Source organism: Diceros bicornis, chromosome 27 (genome assembly GCF_020826845.1).
Source record: "Diceros bicornis minor isolate mBicDic1 chromosome 27, mDicBic1.mat.cur, whole genome shotgun sequence".
In the NCBI taxonomy this organism is placed as follows: Eukaryota; Metazoa; Chordata; class Mammalia; order Perissodactyla; family Rhinocerotidae; genus Diceros; species Diceros bicornis.
In genome coordinates this window covers 31,251,259-31,263,467 of record NC_080766.1, presented here as the reverse complement: position 1 = coordinate 31,263,467, position 12,209 = coordinate 31,251,259, and the positions used below count along the sequence as shown (strand labels likewise).

Here is a 12,209-nt window from a genome sequence, read left to right as displayed (position 1 = left end):
GAATTTGGCAGAGCCCTTGGATTTGGATTATCTTTTTAACATGTAAGACCTTAACAAACATTTAATGTCTTAGGAGGGACTAGTATGGTATTTCCTGAGAAGAAAAGAAAAAAAAGCAGAAAATAAGCAAAGGAAATACAAGGGGAAACGTTTATTGTAAAAGTAAAGATACAAGAGGAAGGGATTAACTACGGATTGAATAAAAATTAATGGGCGCCAAAGAGAAATTTTATATAGTTCACAATTTTACCTAGCCACCGTGGCTAAATGGTTAATGGGAGAAGAGAGGCTGGATATTTTTTGTGAGTGTGTGAGGAAGATCAGCCCTGAGCTAACATCCATGCCAATCCTCCTCTTTTTGCTGAGGAAGACTGGCCCTGGGCTAACATCCATGTCGATCTTCCTCTACTTTATATGGGACGCCTCCACAGCATGGCCTGACAAGCGGTGCATCGGTGTGCTCCCGGGATCCGAACCTGGGCCGCCAGCAGTGGAGAGCGCGCTCTTAACTGCTATGCCACGGGGTGGCCCCTGGATGATATTTTAAAAGACATTGTAGCATATGTATTAGAATGGCTAAAGTTCAAAATGTTGACAACAACAAATGCTGGTGTGGCTGTGGAGTAACAGAAACTCTCGTTCATTGCTGATGGGAATGCAAAATGGTACAGGAACTTGGAAGACAGTCTGGCAATTTTTTACGAAGCTAAACATAATCTTATATATAAGGTTCAGCGATCACTCTCCCTGGTATTTACCCAAATGACTTGAAAACTTATGTCTACACAAAAACTTGAACGCAAATGTTCATAGAAGTTTTATTTGTAAATGCGAAAACTTGGAAGCCATCAAGATGCCCTTCAGCAGGTGAATAGATAACCAAACTGTGATACATTCATACAATGGAATATTATCCAGTGGAAAAGAAATGAGCTATCAAGCCACCAAAGGATATGGAAGAATCACAAAAGCTTATTGCTAAGCAAAAGAAGTCAATGTGAAAAGGCTACATACTGTATGATTCCAACTATGACGTTCTGGAGAAGGCAAAACTATGGAAACAGTAAGAAGATTAGTGTTGCAGGAGTTTGGCAGAAGTGAGGGGTGAATAGGTGGAGTGCAGGGGATTTTTAGGGCAGTGAAAGTATTTTGTAAGATATTGTAATAGTGGTTACAGGACATGATACATTTACCAAAACCCATAGAACAGTACAACACATAGAGTGAACCCTCATCTAAACTGTAGACTTTAATTAGTAATAATGCATCGATATTGTTTCATTAATTCTCATTAATATACTATACTAATTCAAGATGTTTAATAATAGGGGAAAATGCATGTATGTGTGTGTGTGGGGGCGATAAGTATAAGAACTCTCTGTACTTCCTGCGCAATTTTTCTGTAAACTTAAAACTGTTCTAAAAATAAAATCTATTAATTAAAAAAATGGAGATTATATGTTAGATATAGGGGTGAAGAAATGGGAGAAAATGGTGAATACAAAAGCAGGGAGGAAAATGTAATCTGTATTTTTGAAATTACTTTGGATAGAGGTAATAGCAGACGAGAGGGTCAGTTTTTCAGAAGATTAAATCAGTCTTTAAAGCTACTTCTGTAATAAATTTTTGATTTGCCTTTGGTTTCTGAACAATTTTATCCTACAATTGAAAAAGCCCATAGAATTGTACAACACAAAGAATAAAGAGTAAACTATAGATTTTAGTTAATAATTACGTATCAATATTGATTCATCAATTGTAATGAGCAAAAACGGTTTTTATTTTTCAAAGTAATAAGAAAAGTAAAAAGTATGTGAGTTATGATGGTCAATGTTCTAAAATGAAAGAAAAAAATAGATCTTTTTTCTTCCTAGAGTTCCTTAATGGTGTTCACAACAGTCAAGCTGATTCTTTCTGGCTCTCAAATGTTTCTGTTTCTTTATCTCCAAATGGGATAAATAATTTACTTTTTAAACCTGGGAATAATATGCTTTAAAATGATATGATAGATTGTGTTTGATTTAATTTGTAAATGAGGTATAGCAATCTAAAGAAAACCAGAGATGACAAAAATATTTCATTGAAAAACACAACACTATCAAATATGAGTGGTATGCCTAGCTATGAAGAATTCTATTTAGGGACTGATATGTCCAGACTTTGAAGATACAGCATTCCTTCTTATAAAGTGATGCAATAACTGTTTTCCCCAGCTTTCTTAATGTATAATTAACAACAAAAAAAATGGTATATATTTAAAGTGTGCAATGTGATGATTTGATAAAATGATGCAATAACTTTTAAGGGCCACCCTAACTAGGCAACAAAGCAATCTCAAACATTTTAATCAGTGTGAGGGCCTCTCTCTGTGTTGTGTCAAGTAGATATAATAAAAAAATGACACAAAGGAAGGATACACACGTGATTTATCACGTTCTCACCAGAGTATATAAGCATCCTTCTACACATGCTGACATTCACACTCTGAATCTTGCCTTCAACAGCAAACCAAATTCACCACCCCTGACACCATGAGCCCCTACAGCAACTACTATGGAGGCCTGGACTACGGCTTTGGAAGCTTCGGTGGCCTGGGCTCTGGATGTGGCCTTGGATGGGGCAGCTTTGGCAGACTGGGCTGTGGCTGTGGTTTTGGAGGCAACAAATATGGCTTCTACCGTCCATCATTCTATGGAAGATATGGATTCTCTAGCTTCTACTGAAATGCTGCCCTGGGAGCCCATCATCTGAGGCCACAGGGTGATTAACCAAATTAACCAAAATTTGAACCCAACAGGGTCACCTGGGACCAAGCCAAGATCAAAAATATTTAGCGTCTTATATTTAAGAATATCTACAATCTTATGTTTGTCTGCTTCATGTCTCCTGGTGTCCCCTATTTGCACTTTCATAACTGTGGAATTTCTCTGTTCCCTTTGCAATAAATTTTCTTAATTTGAAATGGTACATATGGCTTTCACTATTTATTTATTTAATTAAATTATGACTCTCCCTTTCACTGTATATTTTTCTCTTCTTGAGTGCTTTTAAAGAAACAGATCTGAATTTCTGACTATACCTCCCTGCAATTATCATAGCAATGTAAACAGAGTTTATGAGGATTAATCCACTTTCCACATTAGCCACCTCATTTTGTTTAGCAGTGTTAGTTTTTATTTAGAATCTTGGGCCTACTAATTTCTAGTTTAGCTGGATCTGAAAAAAAACTAGTAAACAATGTTAAATTCAAATGCTATTAAATTATTAAGATGAATTTTAAAGACTCAGACTTGCTTACCAGATATAAGAACAAATTTGTTCAGCAAGCTAACAAGATCTACCCTTTTAGTCAATCTAGTCATAGTATATCAGCCTCACATCAACTAGATCAGAGAAGTAATAGCTCAATCACTCCATGGGATGACTATACTATTTGACAGAGTACAACATAACTATTCTCTTTTCTTAATGGTTAATATAATTTATCCACAATTTAGGGGAAGGCCTTCTGTAGCTATTAAGAAAAAGAATAATCAATATAACTACTTGGCGAAGGTGTTTCACGCTCCTATATAATGTAGTATGATTATGTTATTAGATTTTGAAATTACTGCTTTTATGGATCTCTGTTGGACTTAAGGGAAATACTCCAGCACATCTTTATTTCCAGGGAAATTCTATTGCTTATCCTAGGGAGAACACAACAGAACAGATTCATCAATCCCAAAACTGATGCATATCTTGCAGAGTTAAATAGGTAGAGTGTGACACCGAAACCTGTTTGATTTATTTGTAATTTTATAGCTTCAGCTTGACTTAATGAGAATGAAATATTCAAATTATCAACTGTCTTTAATGTTTTTATTTTTTTGGTGAGGAAGATTAGCCCTGAGCTAACATTTGTTGCCAATCCCCCTCTTTTTGCTGAGGAAGATTGGCCCTGGGCTAACATCCATGCCCATCTTCCTCTACTTTATATGAGATGCCTGTCACGGTACGGTTTGATGAGCAGTGTGTATGTCCATGCCCGGGATCTGAACCTGCGAACTCTGGGTCGCCGAAGTGGAGTGAGCGAACTTAACCACTATGCCACCAGGCCAGCCCCAACTGTCTTTTATTTTTATAATGATCAATTAAAATGGAATAAGTTCTGAATAAAACAAAGAATTAAACAACACTGTGTGAGGTGGTTGAAAATTTTTAAATTAGCACCAAAAGACATTAAGCATAAAAGAAAAAGATGAATAAATAGACTTCATTATATTATAACATTCTGTTCCTATATAGACAGAATTTTAAAGTGAAAAAATATAAAATCACATACTAGGTGAAAATATTTTCAGTACATAAATCTGACAAAACACCAATACCCCAAAATGTAAAGAGCTCTTGCTAATCAACAATAAAATATTGATTAAACAGCTCATTTAAAAATGGACACAATACCTGAACAGGGACTTCTAAGTTGCTTATAAACATATGTAAAGGTGCCCAATGCCATTGCTTATCAGTTAAAACCAGATTAAAACAATATACAGATACTACTATATATCCACAAAAATGATCACATTAATAGAGTCTGAAAATGACCAGTGTGGGTAAGGATACGGAGAAACTCTCAGATTGCTGGTGGTACTGCAAATTTAACACCTGTATTGGAAAAATCATTTGGCAGAGTCTACTGAAGCTAAATATATATATAGTACATATATAGCAATTCATGTCCTATGTATACTCAAGGTAAAGGAATACCGAGGACTACAAAAAAGATGTCTATTCAAAGATACATACCAGGTTTATTTATATTAGTCAAAAAAAAAAAAAAAAAGAGAAGAAAGACAAAACTGCTCAAATATAGATTTACCAGCACAGACTAATAGATAAATTGTGCTCTTTTCATACAATGGGCTACTTTGCAGCAATAAAACCAACAAAACTAATGCTACATGCAACAACAAAGATGTATCTCACAGAGACAGTGATGTATATTCAGGGGAGAAAAAGTGCTGGTATACTGTATGATTTCATTCATGTGACATCAGAACAGGCAAACTTCCAGGGAGTAATACTAACTGGTAGGGTCAAGAGAGAAATTTGGGGAATTTGAGTGTGATGGATCTAAGTGGTCTGTGAATAAATACAAAATATCATTAATTTGTATACTTAAGATTCTGTATGCTTTCAACAACAACAGCAATAAAAGCAAATGAAATGATGTGTTATATGTTTCCCTAAAGCAAGAAAGCTATTTGAGCCAATCACCCCTTTAAATCCTCAGATGCATTCACAGAGTTATCCATGTCTACAGAAGACATGATCCTTACCTGGAAGGACCTTAGAATGCATTCATCCATTCAACACTTACTTATTGAGTTTCTACTGCATGCTAGTCATTGAACAGCAGTCAACAAGTCTGGTTGGGAAAATGCATCATTAGATAATTGCTTCTAAACTCACCAAAAGCTGAACAGTGTATTTGAAGTCATAAACGGTTAACAAGAATTTAAATGTTTAATTCAAGTTAAGGGCATATCTAGTAGGGCTTAGCCAGGATTCAGGTCAGCCTTGGGTATAGGTGATCAACATCTTGGTGTAAGCTGAAGAATTTTTTGTCTTCAATTAGTGTTTTCTTTAGTCTGTCTTTTTACATTATACCTACATTTTTGGAGATCCTGAAGATATTTCCAGAGTTAGTTTCTTACTGAATTTCACAGGGTCTTTGGAGATGACATATATTCTCAACATCTAAGATCTAAAAATATTTAACATTTAGTAGAGACTAGTTAGCTATTTTATGAAAGGAAATAAATGAACACAATTGGCAAAGAGAATACAAAGGCAAAAATATTATGATAAAATTATGATATATATATGGAAGAATTTAAGGAAGGATTGGGTAAAAATGGATGGGAGACAATGGGAAATTGTATACATATATCACTATTTCACCCAGTCCCCAACCCTAATAGGAATTGGGAAGAACTGAGGCAAAGTGACATTTGAAAATAGATTGAATGAGAGGAGAAAGGGAAGAAATGATGTCTATAATGACAGCAAGGCAGACATAATCTATATTTTTGATAGCAGTTTGGACCTTGCCAGAAAGGGAGTAGGGTGGGAAAGGAGGAATTTTGGACAGTTTTTAAGGCTGCTTATGAAATAGATTTTTGATTATTGTGATTTGCCTTTAATACAATCACGCTTCACTTAACAATGGGGATCTCTTCTGAGAAATGTGTCGTTAGGCGGTTTCATCATTGTGCAAACAACATAGAGTGTACTTACACAAACCTAGGTGTCATAGCCTACTATCCACCTAGGCTGTATGGTACTAATCTTATGGAACCACCATCGTATATACGGTTGCTCATTTACCAAAATGTTGTTACGTGGCGCATGACTGTATTTGAACAATATTGCCCCATGTTGTTAATACAAATGTTTTTTATTTTTCAAACTAGTATGCAAAATAAAAAAAAGAGATGCTTTGGATTGCTTATGATGGCCAATGTTATAAAATAATAGAAAAAGAAAGGCTGTATTTCAGTTTTTTTTCTCAAGTCTTATACTGGTGTTCACAGTGGGTGAGCTGATGCCTCCAGCCTTTCAAATGTTTCTTTAGCTTTGGAAGAGAGACTTCACTATGTGGTATTAGATGCTTTTGAAAGGACAAGATAAACTGTAGACCTTTGAATTTAATAATTCATTTCCTTTAATTGTAAATGAAGAATAACAATTCAAGGAAAGCCAGAGATGAAGCAATACTTAATTTTAAAACACAACACTACCAAGGGTGTTATGTAATATGCCTGACTATGAAAAATTCTATTTAGTTTGGTATGTCCATACTTTGAAGGTAGAGCAATTCCTTCTCATAAAAGGATGCAATATGTTTAAGGGACAGCATGACTAGACAACAATGCAAGATCAAACATTTTAATGAGTTTGAGGGCCTTTTCATGTCAGAATTGTGTCAAGTAGGGGTAACACATAGAAATACACAAAAATAGGTGGCAGGTGGTTCATCACATGTTCTGCTCAGGGTATACAATCATACCTGTGCAGTTGTTGATATTCACACTCAGGATCTTGCCTTGAACAGGAAACCAATCACTACCCCTGACACCATGAGTCGCTACGGCAACTACTTTGGAGGCCTGGGCTCTGGCTATGGCTGTGGATGTAGCAGATTCCGCAGACTGGTCTCTAGCTTTGGCTCCAGATTGGGCAGCTTCTGCAGACTGGGCCATGGAAGTGATGGATTTGGCTCTGGCTATGGGAGCTATGGATATGGCTGCTTTCACCCATCATGCCATGGAGGATACGGATTCTCTGGATTCTACTAAACTACTGCTTCAGTAAGCCAATGTCTAAAATTATAAAAGGACTTTCCAAATCTGAGCTCAATAACTGGACAACCAAGATCATGTTGGGGTTATTTGCACAAAAGTATTTAGCCTCTCAGAATTTTAGATAATTTTTCAATTTATGCCTATATCTCCATTATAATCCTAGAATCCTCTACTTTTGATTTCATAACGGATTGGATTATCTGTTCACCTTTCAATAAGACATTAAACTTGGAAACACAATATGGTTTTTGTTTTGTTCATGAAACTAGATTACATGGAATTGATGATAATTATATTCTACTCAACAGTCAATTAGAGAAGATGTCTTCTTGGCTGATAATCAATTTTTGTTCCTATACCTCACAAACATGCATACAGATAGCAAAATTGATAGATATAAGGACGAACGATTCTAGACAGAAATGAAAAAATATTTTTAAATGGTTAGTGATTTAATATTTTTCAATATTTTGCTTTTATTGAGATAATATTCAGATTTGTCAACAAAAACCAATTCCATTTTACCATATCTATATATTTATCTATGAAATATATGTGTTCTATTCAATTAAATTCACATTTCTCAATTCAGTCCAAACGCATAATGAATTCTTCCATTTGTTCAAAATTTGTTTATTTGGCTTTTTTATTGTAAGAGCAAGCAAATGGCAATAGACCAAACAATATCACTAAGCTAATTATGAAAGTAAACCACCTTTCCAAGAATTTTTGTATTTTGTGTATTCTCACCCTGTGTTTCCTACTCTTCTGCACATTTCATTTGACATCTTCGTCAAGCAGCTGACCTATAAGTCAGTGATGAATTGGGTTAAATTTTTTTTTATGAGGACATTTAATTCAAAACATTTTAGCTAAAAATTTTCAGCTAGCTTTCCTGTTTTTTTTTTTTTCCTTGTGAAGAAGATCAGCCTTGAGCTAACATCCACCAATCCTCTTCTTTCTGCTTAGGAAGACTGGCCCTGGACCAACATCCATGCCCATCTTCCTCTACTCTACATGGGACACTGCCACAGCATGGCTTGACAAGTGGTGCGTTGGTGCGCACCCAGGATCCGAACCGGTGAACCTGGGCCGACCGCATCGGAGCACGTGCACTTAACCGCTTGCGCCACCAGGCCGGCCCCTAGTTTTCCTGTATTCTGACTGTATCTTCATGGCTTGACATGGCGGTCTTCTTCACCATCATCATCATTTTAAAGAATTTTGCAATCCAACAAGGGAAAGAAACAACAAGACGTAATTATGAACTAATTATTTTTAGCTTAAGCTGATGAAACACACAGCTGAATCCAAAGAGCATTCTCATAAATCTGAATTTCATTTAAACCACTCGCCTGATAAAAATGGGCATTCAGATAATAATATAAAATTAAGATATTTTGTTTAAATTCAACAAATATGTTTGATTCAGTCAAATAGTAGCCTCATAAACTTGCCAAACTGGAACAGACATTAAATGACAGCAGGGCCCGCACCTCATCTTGCAGGTAAAAAGTCAAACAAACAAACGAACAACAAACTCAGAAAAGCAATTGGCTTTTAAAGAGTTATATTGGCTCTAGTGACAGAATCAGGACCACGACCAAGGTCTTCTGAATCTAGGCGCCATGATACATCCTCCTTTCTCAGTGTTTTCTCCCTTCTACTCAGCATCCATCAACACAGCTGAATTTATGGGGCATGTGAAAGAAGATTCCCTCTCTTAGATAGAATCACCATTTCTATAACAATTTATTGTTATGATATAGAGAATTGAAATTCTTAATTTCAACGTTAGTTTTATCTAGATTTCACCTATGTCTATATGCATATCTGTCTATATGCATACGTATATCTATATATCAAAAGATCAAAGTCGTGTTTTGAAAGGCACCGACTTATTTAGTCTACATGAAGATAAACTTGTCCAGCCATCCATTATCACCTACCCTTTCAGTCAATCCAATCTGGGTGTTTTAGAGACTCAGTGTAAATAGCAGATGAGATACAGTTGTGTGACTTTGTTATTTCACACTTAATCAGGTAATAGTTCCACAGTCTATGGGTATGGCCTTAAGGGCTAAAAAAAACAAGTTATCAATGTCATTAGATTGAGAAGCATTGTATATGACACTCCTAGTTAAACACATTATCATACTTTTGCATTCTGTTTTATGATTTAATTAATTTTTGTCTGAGTTAAGGGAAAACATTTTAAGTTTATAGCAGAAATGCCCTTAACTTCCAAATAAAAGCTATAATTTGGCCAATGGAAGATTATACTTTCACCATTTCACACATCAACACAGGATCTGAGCCTCACAATCAACTCACCGTCGTTTGCAGAAAGCTCCCAAAAACAGAATGACAAAGAATTGTCCTGTCTTTGAGTCCACTGAATTAAGAGAAAAACAAAAAACTCTCAAAAGAAATACACATTTCTCCCTTTACAAAGATAATTAGTATCCAAAGGATATTACCATTGTTCTATTTTGTTAACTCAGAAAAAAACAATAAAAAAATTTGGTTCATTTATTTCACAACTTTTTGTTCTTAATTATGTATATACATATATCACTATTTTCTTCTTTGAAAATACATAAATCAGGGCATATTTCATTATTGAGCCTTTTTTTTTAATTTGTAAAATGTATTGGTTTTTATCCATGTGAACATGGCTATCTGCATCAGAAACAAGAACTTAAATTAGCCCTTATCACAGTCAAACAACCCAGCAGACTTAACCTCATGGGATTCTTAAAACTATTAGAACTATTTGTGATTGTTTGGCTTCAAAATGACTTGTTGAGAATGAAAAATTTTGCCAACTGTTTACTTTTTCAGAATGAAAAGTAAAGATAGAATAAATTTTGATAAGGAGAAAAAGGGATTAAACACCCAAGGCAAACATTAGGTTAAATATCCCTTTAAAACCTGAAGGCCATTTGAGTCTATATTCCGTCTTAGAGAATTACCACAAGTTGTGGCAGACAGAATTCATTCTTTCATTAATTCAACAAATATTTTTTGTTTGGAAGAACAAAGAACAAATCCAGTTGGGAAAATTTACTATTGAATATGTTACAAAAACACCAGCACAAAAAGATATATGCCCCCCGATGTTCATTGCAGTATTAGTTACAATAGCCAAGACATGGAAGCAACCTAAGTGTCTATTGATGGATGAATGGGTAAAGAATATATTTATATTTATATTTATGTATATATACACATTGGAATATTATTGAGCCGTAAAAATGGAACTCTTGCCATTTGCAACAACATGGATGGATGAATGGACCTTGAGGGCGCTGTTCTAACTGAAATAAGTCAGAGAGAGAAAAACAAATATCATATGATCTCACTTATACGTGGAATCTAAAAAAAGCAAAAAAACCCCTGAGCTTACAGATGCAGAGAACAGATTGGTGGTTGCCAGAGGCACGGGGTGAAAGGTGGTTTTAATGAAGTGGGTCAAAAGGTACAAACTTCCAGTCATAAAGTAAATAAGTCATGAGATGTAATGTACAGCATGGTGACTATAGTTAACGATACCGAAAGTTGCTAAGAGGTAGATCTTAAAATCTCATCACAAGAAAAAATAATGTAACTATGTATAGTGATGGATGTTACCAGACTGATTGTGGTGATCCTTTTGCAATAGACACAAATATCAAATAATTATGTTGTACACTTGAAACTAATATAACGTTATATGTCAATTATATCTCAATAAAGAGTGTTATTTAGAAGGTCCAAAACAAAACAAAAAAAATAAAACGACGACAACAAAATAAAACAAAGTCCTCAGTAACGTCTTTAAAGTCACATAAAGTAAACATATCAGTAAAGAGCCAAGTCTAAGATAGGGTCACATTCCAGTGGGGCTTAAACTTGGGTTTGGTTTCCTGTCTTTACTGAGGGAGCTGAGAAACCCGCGCAAACGGTCTGATCAGCTTCATATCCTTGTCTCCTGCCTCAGTCATTTCACCGCCACGCATTCGTTTTTGAGGATTTTCAAGGCGTCAGGATTTTGAGAACCTGTTAAAAATATTGTATGATCGTAAGAACATAGAAATATTTTGTAGACATTTAAAACCTTAATGAATAAGTAATAACTTAAGAAAAAATGTTTGCTGATTGCCTGAGAGAAAATAAGGGGGTGGGACCCATGGAATTGGTAAGGAAAATAGAAGGACAAAAATATTAGGATAAAATGAGAGATATGAGTAGAGGGATGAAATATTGATTGGAAAAAATGGATGAAAACAAAAGACCTAGCTGGTGGAAGTATGTATTGGGAATGAATGTAGAATAAGATTTAAAAAGAGATTTGATAAGAGAAGTGATATACCGGTTTTGAAGAAGAAAAAATGTTAACTGTAAAGCATGGAGCCAAGATCATCTACATTTTTAGATAATTCTTTGGGTGTAGCCCACTCAGGAAAAATAGGTAATGGTGTAAAGAGAATATTTTTGAACAGTTTTCAGACTGATTATAAAAATGAGTTTGTTCTTTTGGATAGTTCCTCAGTTTCTAAAACAAATTTTACTATGTCAATAAACCAAAAGGATGTTTTGCGAGCTGATATATAAAATCAAAATAGTTTTCTTTTGTGTGTGTGTGTGTGTATTCAACTTGAGATATAAATTTAACATTTGAAGAATTTGATGGATTTAAGAATTTTAAACTTGATTAGTGTATTTGAATCTAGATGGAAGTAAGATACAACAATCCAAAGAATGATAAGAATATGAGAAATGAGAAAATATTTAATGAGAAAACACCATCAAATATGAATGATGCAATGTGCTTAGTAATGGAGAGTTCTATTTAAGGAATTTTTATTTTGTGAC

At 34.8% G+C, this 12,209-nt stretch overlaps 1 protein-coding gene across 1 annotated transcript; it reads left to right on the top strand.

Annotated features, from left to right (window-relative positions):
- The first annotated feature begins 2,531 nt into the window (after positions 1 to 2,531).
- LOC131393024 (keratin-associated protein 19-4-like) lies at positions 2,532 to 2,723 on the top strand. Its single transcript, XM_058523395.1, has one exon. It carries the CDS (start codon positions 2,532 to 2,534, stop codon positions 2,721 to 2,723), a length of 192 nt encoding a protein of 63 aa, XP_058379378.1.
- The last annotated feature ends 9,486 nt before the right edge of the window (positions 2,724 to 12,209 follow it).